Source organism: Gymnogyps californianus, chromosome 3 (assembly GCF_018139145.2).
Source record: "Gymnogyps californianus isolate 813 chromosome 3, ASM1813914v2, whole genome shotgun sequence".
Classification (NCBI taxonomy): Eukaryota; Metazoa; Chordata; class Aves; order Accipitriformes; family Cathartidae; genus Gymnogyps; species Gymnogyps californianus.
This window is the reverse complement of record NC_059473.1, coordinates 86,598,133-86,614,853: the sequence shown is the minus strand read 5'-3', so window position 1 is coordinate 86,614,853 and position 16,721 is coordinate 86,598,133. Positions and strand designations below refer to the sequence as shown.

Below are 16,721 nucleotides of genomic sequence, written 5' to 3'. Positions count from 1 at the left end.
TTAGGTGCAGCAGGTACACCTTGAAGCATCAGTGGCTGTGCATGAGGTCATGTTGGAGCAGGTTTACTTCTGAAGGGACTGTGGCTGTGGGTAAGGCCACGCTGGAGCAGGTATATCTCTGAAAGCATTGTGGCCCATGGAGAAGGCCACGTTGGAATAGGGGCACCTCAAAGCGACTGTGCTGTGGGTAAGTCTACGCCACAGCAGGTATATCCCTGAAGAGACTGTGGCTCATAGATAAGCCTCCATTTGGAGCAGGTACACCCCTAAGGGACTGCAGTCTGTGGATAAGTCCAAGCCGGAGCAGGGGCAAGGGGAGGAGTTCATTGCAACGTTAAACCCTATGGTCTGGTACAAAGGGACCAGCAGTGGAGATTGTAATGGAAATACCTTTAAATTGTTGTAACGCATGATTTGAGTTGCATGTTATAGGAATTACTATAGCAGGAACCACCTGAACCAATGGAGAAGCCTTACAAGAAGCAGTGCAAGTGCAGCAGTGACCCGACCTGAGCAGTAATTCCATGCAACACACCATTTCTCCTGTCCTGAGTGACCGCCATAACAGATGGAGCCCAAAGTCATGGACTAAATGAACGGACATTTGTGGACATTTGTGGACATTTTACAGACATTTCACAGGGGTTGTCCATAGACTAAGGGAATGATAACTCTGTATTGTATCGAAGGATGGGAAGGGGGGTGGTGGTTAATGAGGATGTATTGGATAGTGTGGGACCTGAGCATGATGTAAATGGTATGGAATAATGGGTGGAGAATGTGCTAGTTTTGGCTGGGGTAGAGTTCATTTTCTTCATAGTAGCTAGTATGGGGCTATGTTTTGGATTTGTGCTGGAAACAGTGCTGATAATAGAGGAATGTTTTCATTATTGCTGAGCAGTGCTTACACAGAGTCAAGGCCTTTTCTGCTTCTCACACTGCCCCGCCAGCAAGGAGGCTGGGGGTGCACAAGAAGTTGGGAGCGGACACAGCCGGGACAGCTGACCCCAAGTGACCAAAGGGATATTCCACACCATATGACGTCATGTTCAGCATATAAAGCTGGGGGAAGAAGAAGGAAGAGGGGGATGTTTGGAGTTACGGCGCTTGTCTTCCCAAGTAACCGTTATGTATGATGAAGCCCTGCTTTCCTGGAGATGGCTGAACCCTGCCTGCTGATGGGAAGTAGTGAATGAATTCCTTGTTCTGCTTTGCTTGTGCACATGGCTTTTGCTTTACGTATTAAACTGTCTTTATCTCAACCCACCAGTTTTCTCACTTTTACTCTTCCGATTCTCTCCCCCATCCCACTGCGGGGTAGGGAGTGAGCGGCTGCGTGGTGCTTAGTTGCCGGCTGGGGTTAAACCATGACAAGGTGTGAGGTTAAAAATGCAACCTGACACCTCAAGTGGATGAAAAATACCATATCGCAATTAGGAAAGATCGCCTAATCAGCATTTCAACTGAGCAGTACATCATATAAGAAGAAAGGGTCAGAGGAGTGTGATGCAACATATGCTACCCTGCTAAAATATACACATTTTGAAATAAACCAATATTTGCTGACATTCTAATATTTTTTTAGATTGAAGAGCACCCAAGTTCCATTTCTTGAAAAAGAACCTCAAACAGTCTAAAGCCTCAGTTGCTTGCAGTAAAACATTTTTCCTTTGGGCCACGAACTGCCATCCCATTTTGACTGTAGACCATGCGACAGTAGCTCCAGGTTCTGACTTCAGGAATTCCAACGATCTCTCCAACTCCTACCAATTATGCATTAAAGCAAAGCAAAACACAAAGCTCCTGACAGCTTGGAGCAACGAACACACACTGTCTCAAAATGTGGAGAATAGCAGATGTGCTCAAAGACTTCTGTTACCTTTTTTCCCCCCAAACCTATCAACTTGCTCAAATCAAAGTGAGCACCTCTCCCTATAAACTTTCCTTCACTTGTAGCTTGATACCGATAAGATGACTATCAAAAAAATAATGTTCCTTGGTGGACTGCTGTGTTTGGTGGTCAAATAATAATCAGTTGACAAAGCTGAAGGAGATGACAACTGAGTAACTCGATTGACCCCCTTTCTTTTTTTGAGTTATACCAACACTGCCCAAAAGATGGCAGTAAATATTTACATTTCTGTCCCCATTTGGTACAATCCAGCCTCTAGTAGAAGGAGACTATTCTGCATGCAGGCTACCAAAGAAGATACGACTTAAGTTGCTCCAGCCAAGCAAAAGATAGGGGTTGAAAAGGTTCCTTTGACATTTAAAACATGGTTATCCTCTTCAAACGGTGCATGTTAATTATTTGGAGATAAAGAAAATAACAGCACAGAGTAGAAATAAGTTATTTTCATCGGAGAGCTGAGTTTGTTTATGCAGAACAGTTTGCTGAAGACCCATGTACACAAACACAGCGGTGGCCTCTGGCATTGACAGTTATGGACCCTCGCCGGGTACCCGGACCTGCTGATAACCAGCTCCTCGCCTTGCTTATGAGCTTGTGTTTTCTTGCACTCTTCTATCATTGCTCTGTGCATCTCCAAGCCTGGGCCACATGAAATTCAGTGCAAACACTTACCGCATCCTTTCAGACTGTTTCATGCCCTGAACATTGCCCCTCTGCCCCGTGTGTCCGGGCACTGCTTCGTAACACACTACTTGACAGGTCAATTTAAACCAGCAAGAAACACCAAATGCTGCCCCAATCCCCCCAAATTCCTCCTTGTACACACAAACGCTGACCTTAGGCACAGTGATGTGGACTACCTTGTTTACAGACTGCTAACTAATGTCATGAAACCTGTTTAATTTCGCCTCCCTAGCCTTTGGACAGTCAACATAAACTCAGTGTCACTTGCTTTTCTCTCAAGCTTCAACCAGGGTCTGAAAACGAAAACAGCCATGCTTTCCTCTGAAAGACACCACAGTTTCACTGCAAAAATAGTCCTTTCACGTTCCCAGTTTTTCCTTATTTTCTTAAGTCCAAAGCGGAAAGCGATGTTAATTTTATTTCTCCCTCCCTCTCCCTTTCAAAACATTTACTTGCAAGGAGGAGATGTGCTTGCAGCTGGAATGGGAATGAAAGGGAAGCAACTTAAATCTGTCAGGTAGAAGTCACTGAAGGGAAATGGGAAAATAAATAGAAACAGATTCATAAAAAAAAATAACATATTGAAAATAAAACCATCTACACAGCAGGCCAGAGACTGCTATCAGTAAACCCAGCATAATCCCACTCCTGTCATAGGCAGCACTGCGCAGGATTAAAAACGTGAAAGGGAGAGTGGAAGTGAGTCAGACTCATTTCCTTCACCATTCACAGCATTTTTATTGCCTGTCTCCCTCTCCGCAATTAGCTGTCAACTGAAAAAAAAAAACCACCAAGCCTTTGGCATGGACACAGTGAGTAACTGCGCTGGCATATTGCTGCAGTGAGAGGCTAATGGCGTTTTACATCTGTACAGGGCAAGACTCTCAGCTGGTATTTATCACAACAGAGCGACAAGAGCCGACGACTGTGCTATGGGTGGGATTCATGTGACCCACTTAGAGTCATCTGAAGTGATGGGTTGGGACTAGCTAGTGTCCAGGTCCCTGCTGTTGACATCGAGGACAGAGAGGCCTTCAGATGGCAATGCATCCCACACGGCTTCTCCCTCCTCCTGGCTGCAGAAGGAGCACAGATGAGACTTAGAAAAGACGCTGTATCTTACAGCATCTAAGTAAGATACTGTACTAAGTAGGTATATATAAGGATACTAAGTATATAAGCATGTAAGGATACTAAGTAGGAGAGAGAAACCTTAACTGAGGTGTCTGAAAAAGGACAGTCAATCTTTTCTAAGATGTGTAAGAAAAACACAGCAAGTATGTTTTCTCATAAACTTTTCTTGTTAATAACTACGAATGTTACACAGGAAATTACTGTGTACTCTTTGGTTTGGACTATTTCAAATTAGGAATGTAAGCAGGATCCCTACTCCTTCCAGGAATTACTCCAGCCAGAGCTAACCTCACAGAGCTCTAAAATCTTCCCTATCAGCACAATTACTCTTTCCCTGCATTTTTACACCAACAGCAGAAGCTCTGTTTCCACCACACAACAAATAAACTGGCACCTTCCGCCACCGCTGCAGCCTCTATTGCCCCTGACTCTGGCTGATGCACCCCTGAGAGGACAGCCAACCCACCCTGGTGAACAAAGAAAACTTGTTTATGATTTTGCGGCATTTTTTTCCCCTGTAGTAGCATTAGGATGCCAGTGTAAATGTTATTGCTTTGAGTGGCTAAGTAACAGCAGTGATCTAGACAGACAGGGACAGCCATTGACTCAGCACATGAAAGGCCCAAATATAACCAATTAACTCCTTCAAGCTTCACCAGTTAGTGCCAGCTTGCATCATATGCCAGTTACTGCTGTGCCACTCACATACTGTACTAGTTACTGCTGCTGCTGCTCTCCCTCCTCTCTTTTTCTTTGGAATAAAGGAAAGGACCAAGGCCCCATATTCACTCACATTAAAATACAAATGCCAAGTGTGGGGAATTTCCTTAACTCATGAGTAACATTACCTTTTCACTCTTTCTTTGTATCTAAATTTCAACATCATCTTCCTTGAGCTGCCAAGTGCTAGTAAAGACAATGAACTTCCCAAGCCTGGCTTAACATCACAGTAACTAAAAGGATTCATATATTATCCATAAGAAAAAGTAATCATTATGTATTGGGCATGGGAGGGTGGAACTCAAGGCACCAGCTTGACCTTTATAAATGGTTCAAAATCTTGGTCAGTTGCTCCAGAGTGGTAAGAAATAAAACTGTTGCCTTAATGCCCTTAAATTGAAAGCCAGAGTTATTGAAAGCCTCTGACACTTGAAATTGCCCAGCCCTTGGAAAGCTCTCAGGACCCACCCAAGCAACCTAGCAGAGGGGCTGAATCATATCAATGCTTTTTTGATGTAGAAAGGGGTAATTTGCTTCACACAGAAGAGCCCAACACATTAATGCTGTTTTTCCTAGTATCTTCCTTAGCATGCAAGTCTGTCTTCCACAAACGCTCAGGAAGAAATTCATCCCAGGACAGGAACTGAGGTGTGTTCACCTGTGTTAGGGGCTCAATTGCCCACACACTATTTCAGGCACCCCTTGTGGTCCCACAGAATAGGGACCTACCTGATTTCACTTGGACAGAGGCTATCTAAGAAGCACAAAGCTAATGGGCCACAATTTGTGTAAGAGGAGGACAGGCAGGGTGCACTCTCACTCGTTTCCTCGCCCCACTGTCTACTGGCATAGGTAAAGCCTTCAAAGCACCTCTTCTTTTCAGGTGTCAACCACACCAAGATGGCAGAGGACTGCAAGAGCAGAACGGCGAGCCCAGGCAGTGAAGATCTACCATTGTGTCAACAAAACAGGTCTGAAGTGGCCTTGATCAGCAGGTCCCACTGCAAACAGCCTGTCCTATCTGCCACAACACAATTGATGGCCACGTAGTTGCCTGGGGTCAACTCCAGCCTCACCTCCTGAGGGCCACGAGAGGTGTTTGGGTCGGCAAGTGCTGCCTGAGAGGGCACTGCTATGCACTTAGTGGAGGCAGCCTGGGTAACCTTTTGATTTGCCACCTGCCTCAGAGAACTGGAGGAAGGGGCTAGTCCCATGGCTGAGGGCTTTAACTCAACAATCAGAAGATGTCGCTGGAGTTCTCATCCTTTAGCCCATGACTTGGACTTGTATTCAGATCACACACTGCTGATGCTTAAAATGCTGGGCTGACCTCTTCCCGTTCACTGCTCACAGTGTCCCCAGCTTCCAGCTCTTCAGGCAGTGAAATGAGGTGGGATAAAGTGCAGTATTTCTCTGAAAAACCTGCTTTTGCAGAAAAAATTAAACAACTGGAGAGTCCTTCAAGAGCTCCAGCAAGATCTTCAGCTCAGGGCATAACAGAATTGATTGTAGGCTGCAATGAAATAATACAGTGTTTAAAAGGACTTTCCTGAAATTTCAAGCTTGTAATGGAAAACTCTCACTGTTGTTGCAATCCAGTAATTCTCTGCTACCAGTATGGATACAACTCCTACTGAAGAGAGGAAAGACAACAAAACTGCCATGAAGTTTATCTTGCAAGACCGATGTTTGACAAGACTCCATTTAACCAGATGTTGCCAAACACAACTCCCAGTGCTCTGCTGATGCCGCCAAGGATCCTGGTCAGGAGAACATCCACCAGAGAAGAATGTGGAGAGTAACCTTCTCATTTTCAAATTTGTAAACTTAGTGAGATCAGGAAAGCTGGGGTGACTGATCACCAAATTCTGGGGAGGAACTACATACAAAAGCAAGTTAACACCTTAACATATTTTTCTTGGTTGTCCTCCTTTCTACGTAATAGTCTTCACTAAGTAGAAACACTAAGCAGTGAAGAAGACTCAGCTTAGGTAACTCAGCACAGCTCCAGTACATTTCCGGTAGAGCAACTTTGGTTTACCCGCTTTTACTGGCGCTCTGACTTCTAGTACCTTGCTAAGCATCAGCAGACGAACAGAGAAAGGGAGGCTGCCTGTTGCTTAACATGGAGGGGTCTGGACTCTCACTGAAGGTTATTTGCCTACAATATCCTCAATGGTCCAATTGCATTAGCTTTGCCTTTATGAAAATTTCCTTTGAAAAGTGAGTCATTAACCCAGGCGGGAAATTCTTTTGAAATATAAATGAAAGACACACTGAATGTAATTCTCTAGATAGTCATAGTTCTTGGAAAACTCCACCTCTTACCTCCTCCTACCCTTGTTTATTCTTTTCCTAAGAAAACTCACTCATCAAATTAGACTGAGATTTCTTTTTAACCGGTTTAGTGGTACAATATTTTTTACAAGTTTTCTAGCAGAAAAACCCCCATAGATACTTGCTGAAGAAAAGGAATATCAAGAAAAGTAGGTAGTGCTGAAGTTTCTGTTCCTAAGTAGGTTAACAGATTGACAGACTACTTCCTTCTCAACAATTCATTATTTCAGGGCTTATTGTTTTGTTGTTGCTATTTTAAGCAGAATTGTGAGAACCTGCCTGCAAGCACCAAGCGTAAGTCTTCTCTCTAGTATTATATCCCAATAATTGATTTTTAACAACCTGTGGAGGCCTGAGGGAGCTGGGTGAAAAGAGCAACACAAACTGTTAAATATTTCTGTAAAGTCCCAGCAGCCCAAGTAACAGCCCCATTCCTGCAACTCTGTAACATGGGGACACCCCACATTGCACTTGCTGCTTCTATCACTAAGCCTTAAGAAAGGGAAATCTCAGAAGATTCTGGGTGGCTCCCTTAACAGGAAGTAAAACGAAAGGCAAAGACATCCCAGAGAGGATTTATCAGCGGTGTTACGGGGACCACCACCTCCTCTGACACTGGTGACTGCAGTCTGCACCCCCTATGGGACAGGGAGGCTGGCCACAGAGTGGGGTCACCTTCACCCACATAGCATTCATGCCGAGTGCTAGCACCCCACTTTTGGCACCAAACAACTTGGGCATGTGCTCCTGAACGGCATCGATCTGCGGGAAAGCAGAGTGCTCAAAAAAGCAGAGAGAAGAAACCTTTCACCTACTTCTCACACAATCAATACACCGGCAAATGATATTTTATGACATTAATTCTGGCACTGACAGCACTCCGGGACCCAAATCAAGACCAACAAGGTCCAAATTCCAGGGGAACGGAGCAGCCCCATGAGATAACTGAGGGTCAGAGTCCATCAGGCCGTCCCACCCAAACAAAAGCCCACCTGCAGCAGAAGAGCCTGCGCAGCTGCTCTCCGGAGGGGTGAGTGTCTGCGTGTCACCCCCAGCTATCTTATCAGGAGCTTTTTGAAGAGAAGCCCAGCAAACACTGTGTGATCTGATATGGCGGGGGGCAAGGGACTCATCTGGGAAGTCATCAGGACAGCAAGGGCAAACTGACAATTTCGGGAATGGAGAAAGATTCCCATGCAGCTTGCAGGGAGGCAGCGGACGGCAAGCAGTCCATTTCAGACTGCTGTGAGTCTCTCCTGCTGTTTTAATGGCAGCCAAACTGCTAAAAGTAGGTAGAGCGACTTATACAAGAACTTCCTGCTGCTATTAGATATTTTCTACTGCCTGGTTTAACATATCCTTCACTGAGGTTTCCACAGCAGCGGATCTTGCAGGATACACATCCCAAGTCACTGTATAAATACAGCATTGTTTAATGAGGCTGCAATGTCCTTTCTTGTATTGGTAACAACCTTTACAAATTCATTTTTCAGACAAAATCTGTACCGAAGCACTGGTGTGATCTGTTTACCCTTGGCTTGTTCAGGATAGTGCAGTGCAACCTCACAGAGTGTTAATTTCCTCACCACATTTGTAATGCCTAGCAGTCCTAATCAAAATGCCTGGGGGGGGGGGGGAAGCCTTATCAGCAGTCCCAGGGAGAAAACTTGCTCACCACAGTGCAGAAAATCTTCCCAGGAGGAAACCAGCAGCAAAACCAGGAGCGCAGCAAACCCTTCCTAGCTCTGCCCCAGAGCCAGACATGTCTGCCTGCCAGCAGCACAGCAAGACGGCCTCCTGTAGCCCACCCATTTGCTCCTCTCATGAAAGTCACTCCTCTCATCCACAGTCTCCTGCACACATTCACATACTTTCTTTGGGAAACCACCAGTCCCCTATAACCTTCTCATTTGACTCTTCCGGGCTCGTTTCTGCTGCAGCATCTCCACACAATTAGCCAATTATGACAGCTAATTAATCATCAAACCCCAAAAGGCTAACCTCCTGCCCTCTTTGCTGCCTCATGCTGCGCATTAGCCCTTGCTGAGCAAGCAGCACATGTGGGTGGAGATCTGATGCTCCCCTTGGTCCCACTCCCTGCTCCCTTCCGTCCCTTGTAAAGGCAGGACTTCACCCAGTAACCTTGGTATGGCCAAGCAGAACGGTTCTGCTGTAGGGCTTCCTGAAGGAGGTCCTACACACAGTATCCCCGGCCGCTTCCCAAGGAGACTCCTCTCCCTTCTGCACTGTCCCCAGCTCAGGACATGGGGACAAACAAGAACTGTCCTCTCAAAACTACCGGTACAGCACGATAGGGATTAGGACACCAGAGGCTCCCCCGGCTCTTCAGTCCTTCCTTACAGCTAAGCAACCAACTAAAGGAACCACCCACATCTGTCTGAAAGGTATCTTCCAGAGCCTGGGATGTAGCTGGAATAAGGATTGAGGGATAAAATAAAGTTCACTCTTTTCATCCCTAGCCCACCACTAAGCCCACCTGGTTCTGAACTGGGTGCTCACAGCATGTGAACCCCCCAAACTTGTACTCGCTGCTCCCCACACTGAAGCACAAGCTCTCAGTGGAGCATTCCAGCATTACTAGAGGAGCCAGATATGCAATTTCACCCAGATGCTCTCCAGGCCATGCAGTTTCCTAATAAAACTATGAAAACATCCAGTCTTTTTTCAGTTTCTGGGCTCCACAACACATGTCCATGATTTAAGTCTTCCCTCAAACTAGTGACTTCACACAGACAGTTTATTCGATCACGGATAGCCAGTTATCACCGCAGCATCTCCAGCTGGCCCATCTCTAGTTTTAGAGCGGGACCTCTTTCTCCTCCCTCTTGCGGGAGAGCTGCATGGAAATTCACAGCTTGCTCTTCACTCCCAGACCGTCGCCCTGTCATTCTCCTAACAGTCCTAGAAATTAAAGGATAACTTCTCTTTGAAACCATTTATGCAACGGCTGCTAGAGTTCACCACCAAACAATGTGGGCTCACGGGCAGAAAACATCTCAGTTGTCACTTAATGGAGGCAAAACTCATTACCTGCACGTGCAAGACACACACACACACACACAGAGGGAAGATGACTTGAATACCATTCCCACAGCCAAGGGTGGCCAGCTATGCAACTGTTCAAGTCATTGCACACCTCTTTCTCCTCCCACTCTGTCTGCCTCCTCTACTCAGGCTGTTAGCAATATGCAGCAGGGGCTCTTTGAGCGGGCTCCCCGACCCTCAGTGTCAGCGAAGGCATGGCTTGAGGTTGCTCAAACACACCAGCAGCAATAACAAGCGGAGCTGGACCCACCTCCACAAATTAAGGATGAGGAACAGTGCTTTGTGCCACGCAAGTGCGCGAGGGAGGGAGGAGGACAGGACACTGCTAGCAGACTCCTAAGCACATCAATGCGCTCTCATCATTCAGCAGTTTGCTATTGTCCCATACCCAAATTCTGAGAAGCGCCGAACACCTCGGAGGCCAAGCAGACCTATTTACATGAAGTCAACCGTGCACGCTCAGCTGACAAGAATAAATACAAGTTACTCTTTGCCTCCATAAACAAAGAAAGTGCTGGGGAAATGCCAAGTCACTCGAGAGAATCAAGGAGTGATTAATTGGGTCACAACGACTGCGATACATGTACTTATCTTAAATCCCTACCTCATGCCCTCTGTCTTGCACAGGACATGATTCACTGTCTGCTTCTGAGAATGACCCAGACTCATCGCTGGAGTTTGTTCCATAGGATGGCTCACATTTAATCTGGGCTCGGACTGGGTTGTACAATCCATCCCCCACCACACCGGGCTCCTGGTGCTCGGGCGCCAGGAATCGGGGGCCTTGGGAGCAAGGGGAAGAGGAGAGCTCGCAAAGACGCAGACTGCAGGGAGAGCCGCCGCTGCCATCCTCTGCGTACGAGTAGGAAGAGCACGAGCTGGAGGTCCTGGTTCTGGTTTCCAAAGGAGGAGAGCGAGGGCAAACTTTAATTGGCACCGGACAGCTGGTGTTCGGCCGCATCCTTCCCGGCAAGTGATCAGCTGTCAGTCCGCTGTGCGAATAGGTCTGAGAGCTGGGGAGAGACTGGCTACTGCCAGCCCACAGACCCTTTGGCACAGTCTCAGTGAGGTCTTTGTCCAAGCTGCTCACACCAGAATATGAATGCACCGAAGTGTTTACTTGGTCACAAGCGTTTGAAGAGAATATAACACTCCTCCTGTCCAGTTCCCCTTCTTGCTTACAGAGAGTTTCAAAGCCGGGCCCCCTGAGCGGCGATCCCACTGTGAAGCTGGAAGCATCCTTCTGCATGGCATGGGACTGTCCATAGTTCCCTGTGAAAGGGACGTAATCAGTTTTGTGGTCACCCTGAGTTGTCCCTTTTTCAAAAGGGCATGCTGGACTCCTGCCAAAGTGCTGTTGGGAAGTGCTGGGGAAGCCAACCAAATCTATACTTTTTGTTCTGTTGAAGAAAGACCGCAAGCAAGAAGGAGAGGACCCACTTTTTGGCCTGTCAACGCAAGTGGGGCTTGGCTGTTTCCTGTCCATTTCAACATCCCCTTCTTTATCCCTGATGTCAGGTTCATCTCCAGACAGGCAAAGTGTGATGCTTTCTTCATCGTTCTCTTCATTCTGAGGCTCACTTTTTATCTGCCCCATAGCAAGTCCTGATTTGAGGCCGTTTCCAGAGCTCTCTTCGCTGAATGTGCTTGCAAAACCTGAGGTACTGATGTGTGATGTGTTGTAGACATTCTTGGTACAAGCAAGCTGGTATTTCTTGTATCTGGGGTACCGTGTTACTGCATCTTTGTCCAAATTGTCCTTGCTATCTCTCAGCATGTCAGAGTCAGGCAGCATCCCTTCGCCTTTGTCTGCTCCAGCAACAGTGGTTTCAAAATTGAAGGGCTCTTGGTGCATTCTCTCTCTTGGGCAAGATATTTTTGACGTCTCCGATTCCATCGTCTCCTCCTCGTCTCCATCCGAGTTCTCCTCATTGTGCATGCGCTGACAGGTGGTATCTTTTTTGCACAGGAACAGGCCATCTTCGTTGTTCAGCAGTTGCGTCTGAAGGAAGCTGAAGCAAGAGTCCTCCAGGTTGTGCATGCGCAGGAATTCAGCGCAGTGGATGACCTCCTGGATGTTTTCTCTGCTGAGTAACAGCTTAGCAGTGTAGGCAAACTGTAACAATGGACCAAATCCCCTGACAGTGACCTGCAAAAAAAGAGAGGGAAATTGCCAGCGTTACCATCAGTTCTTGCTATCATCCCAAGTCCTTCATCGCGTAGTTAGGTAACCTAACAGATCTAGCATCCAGAAATAAATACTGCTCGGTACCAGTTACTCTTCTATCGTGCCAGCAATGATGCCACATCCAGTAACTAGCACTGCTCCCTTTATGTTGCTCCTGTACATCACTGTATAGGTTAAGCTGAGCACTATTTTCCCCAAATATCTTGAAGACCTACGAACTAAGCCTCTGCTCTAATAAAAGACTGAAAAAACCAGACTGGTGTGGACACTGCTAATTCTTGGATGGATCTTATTTTAACTGCGATGCAGCACACTACCATGAAAGTACCCATTCAAATTTGATTCTTCTGCCCTGATGGAAGCTCTGGCGAACAGTGGTTTCAAGCTTAAGATACCACTTAAATCCTAAAAGTGTTTCGGGAAGGAAACATTTATTACTATAGCAAAATTCAACAGAAAATATCTTTCTGCCTCCTTCAAGAGCAAACAGGTTCTTTTTGTTCTTCTCAAGTTTTTGCAAGCCATTGCTGAATAAATAATAGGTAAGTACTGACTGCACAGCTCTCTTCTCCATCCCATGGAGATTATTCTCCTCATACTGTTCCTGATTTTAGTGAGTCTAAGGTACAGCTAACAGGAAAGAAATCCATATTCATAGTTCAAGTGATACAAATCACTCCGAGTCCCACCTCAGTACTTAATTTTCCACCATCTTCTTTGTAGAAAGAGTAACAACTGTTTCCAGGAGAGTGATCTCCAACCAACTGTTCCAGGTCTGAGTTATGCACCACTACTCATCCTTTTTTCTCATCATACCATCTCCATTTTACATTCACATATCATATATTCAAAAATACACACTTTCTCCCCCCAGATTGTTTACAGTGATATCTTCACACATAACTATCAAATAACTTGCTAAGTCACATGGTAAACTATAGATATTGTCTATTTTTTGACCAAAAATGCACTGGCACTAACTTCTGTTGCATTTTTTCCCCCAACGGGCAGGAAACAAAGGTACTGGAAAAACTCTATTCTTCATGAAGCAGCAAGAGGCTGCTTCAAAACCAGGGCTCACCATCACGGATAAAGGTTTCTCCACAAGAAGGAGATTCAGTGGTTTGGCCACTAAGTTGAGATTTGGGAGTCAACTCAATTTCCCATTGCACCAACTACGTTCTACATGACCCTGGCAAGTCCCTTCAGTCTCGATTCACCAAGACACCTTCTGGCCTTGTTTGCAAGTGGTATTCACAAATCTGAATTCCTTGTGCTTTGCATACCGAGGAAAAGCATCTAGATGGGATTCAGAGCAGCCAAACACCTGCACGCCTACGTGAGGTTGGGATGCACAGCCTGCAACCTCCTTCTGCCTGTAGGTGTCTCTGGTAGGTATTCCCAGCTCAGTTTCTTCTTTTACAACAAACAAGAAGAGGAAGCACTGCCGTCCCCTTTTCATAAAATGGCCTAAAGATCAGAAGAGGGACCTAGAAAGTAGGAGACCAGGTCCCTTCCCCAGGCTGTGGGGATTCAAACTCACATTTCCCAGCTCCTCAGAAGGATATCGTATTCAGTAGGTACGGGATACCCTGAAGGTGAACTGCTTTTCCCTGTCCTTCCAACTGAATTAATGCCACTGAGCAAGAAGCTGCTCAAGAGGTCGGTGAGACATCAGGTCATGAATTTGTGATGGTCTTATTCGTGATTAGCATAAATCTGAGTGAATAATTTGGTTCATCCCAATGAAAAGCCTATAAATTCCCTACACTGCCTCAGGACCAGTGGTAGAGCTCACAGATTTTTACAGAAAATCCTGACTTCCAGAAACAAGCCTTTGTTATTCATAGATCTGCACTTGTGATGCTGGATTATGAAGATACCACAAGTCCTGCAGACTTTGATGGAGAGAAAAATATTTTAAAACACCTCTAAAATTGCTCCAAATAGCTTTTCCATACATAATATTACTGCTGTATCTGCTATTTTAAGAAACAGTGCATTTTCATGCACATACTTACACACTTGCACATTCTTGTTTTACAATACGCCTCTGGTACAGAACTGCCTAGATTTACAGCTGGCTATTAAGCCGATCTCTGCTTTATCAGTGTTACACTTTCTGCCTATTTGTTAGATTATCAGCTCACTAAAGGCCTATCTGCATTTTATCTGTGCAGCAAGATTAAGAAAATTGCTCGGCAACTTAATGAGCTACTCGTAGGCCGATGTTTCTCTTTGATAAGATCTTCAGTGTGGGGGCTTACATATTCCTACACAGGAGGAAGCAGCGTAGGTCCGTAGGAGCAGCCATAAATACCGTCTGGGGTTTTTGGGTCCCTTTTGATGAGGAGGGACCCTGGAGCACAAACCCAGCTCTCCTGGCAGTTGTGTCACTTGGCCACTAGGTGGAATGACTGGAAAGCAAATTAAAATGATTTTCTGTGCTGGGCCAGGGTTTCACCTGCCTGTCCGCCGCCCCAGGGCAGGCACGCTGCAGAGCCTCGGGCTGACTCATACCACCCCACAGCAAGGCTGTCTCCCACGCTGACTCAGGTTTTTGCTCCCAATAAACCACCGTGATAACAAACAGCAGTGAGACAGCCGTTACAGCTGTTCTGCGCTGGATGTATCGGAAGCAGAGCCTGAGACTGCGCTGTGGGCTCCCCACAACGTCTGGCAGATGCCTCAAGTGAAGGATGATGAAAACACCGGTCAGATGTGCGCCTTGACTTCCTTATGAGATCTTACCCCGGTGACACAACTTTCCTTACTCTCACAATCTTCAGATCCAGAGGGGGGAAGTTTCTTTTCAAGCACCCGGCACTTGTCATTGCCCTCAGGGAGGAATCTCTCAAGTGCCAATGCTTGAAACTGCACAAACAATAACTCTGGTAACAAATGGATGCAAAGCTTGCTGCCAAGTGTGAAAGCCAGTGCAATCTCTGTTGCCTGAAGCTGTCTAAATATTGATTCGGCTCCCGTGGTGGGTCCCCTGCCTCAGCCCCACCAGCTTTGGGACTGCCTGCATCTGATGCATTCTGGCAAGAAGGCTGGAATCGAGGCGCTGGAGCGTGGCTATGAGCACTGCACACTGGGAAAGAAAAGGCTTCGAAGCTGCGTGTATTACCATCACACACGCATTTCTGTAGGAAGAGGTAAGAACAGTCTTTTAAAATGATTTGACCTGGCTGATGCACCCCAGTGAAAACAGTTAGTGAAACCAAGTTGATCTGTGTTTGCAGAAGGAAACAGATCATTGCTCTGATATAACAGTCTCCACTTACACGTGAGAGAGACCTTTGCTGGATGGGTAAAACACAGGCCAGCAACAATCTCAGTTTATTTTTTTCCCCCACTGTAAATAACATGCCATATGTCCAAGATCTGTTTGCTTTTAAACCTTATTTTCCAAGTAAATCAATGTTTAAGTAAGCAGGTCAATTTGTGGGAACCTCCACTGGGCACCTTGTCCAAGCTCATATGCCAAGTCCCTGCTTCTCTGCCCTCCAATCATTTGCCTTATTCCAATTTCTGCCCATTTCTGTTGTTTAAATGGAATTGACTGGCTACAAGAAAACCAGGCAGAGAAAAGGTAAAATGTACATATACAACAACAATGCCCACACAGACAAGAAAAGCCAAGCAAAGATCTCAGCTTCTTGGAGGCTTGCTTTCCCTTATCTTTCAAGGCAGGCCAGGAAAGGACTTCTCTTGTGTACTTGAAACATGCCAAACACCCTGCCAAGTCCAAGGATGAATCACTTTACTTTGTCTTGCTCCTGTCCCCAGCTGGTCTTGTATGCATTAAAACCCTTCTGCACACCTCGTGCACAGAGGCCACGGGTACTGCAGCCCTACCTAAGCTACCTGGCACATCTTGCTCTACAGCAATTCAAGAGATCAAGCACTGGGGGTCCACGTGCAGCTCCTGCCTCTGCCATGCTGCTGCAGGTACACCGCGCTCAGCACATGGTGTGGAGGTCTACGTCAATTCAGCGTTGCGGCGATAACAAGCCTGACCACTGCTAAGGTGAAAGAAAGTTAGTTCTCCAGCCCTTTATCTGCCACTTGTCTTTCATATTGAGCTAGCCAAGCCAGGGGACGTGTTTTGTATGTCCATGCCCTCCTGAGTTTATGATACCGAGGAACAGGCTGGAAATAACGCAATGATATAATCACCATCAAGAGAGTTGTTAATCAGCATTAGCCATATTGAATTTACCGCCAAAATACAGACAGCAGCCCCGTAGAAAATAAGCATGCAAAATCTATTTTAGTTCAGTCCGATACTGCTTTTCTCCTTACAGAGTCCTGTGGAGTGCAATGCTCTGGTTAGTTTTAATTGATTTAAGTGACCAGACTTCCACTACTTCCTTTGGGAGATCATTGCCAGACTCTACTTAAAACCTCCTTGTGAGGAAATCTTCCTTCCCTTATTTTCCTCCATCATCTCTCATTATATTTCCTCGATGCATTCCGGGTAATGCTTCTTCCTTTCGGAGAAATAGTTGCATCGTTCTTATACTCTCTGCCTTCCCTTCTTTGGTTGGTATTATGTCACTAACTAAAAACTGGATAATTCAAGGAAAACAATATTGATCACTGTCAGATGGGAGAATAAGAAGCTGAGACGAGAGTCAGCAATGAGAAATGCTAGTAAAGAAGGCAGCATTACAG

The 16,721-nt window shown here is 46.0% G+C and overlaps 1 protein-coding gene across 1 annotated transcript in view; it reads right to left on the bottom strand.

The window, feature by feature from the left end:
* BACH2 (BTB domain and CNC homolog 2) overlaps positions 1 to 16,721 on the bottom strand; it is a 51,362-nt gene that overhangs the window by 8,517 nt on the left and 26,124 nt on the right. The window contains exon 2 of the mRNA XM_050893731.1: positions 10,458 to 12,002. Within this exon, the coding sequence (XP_050749688.1) occupies positions 10,458 to 12,002 (1,545 nt within the window). The remainder of the gene's footprint in view (positions 1 to 10,457; positions 12,003 to 16,721) is intronic.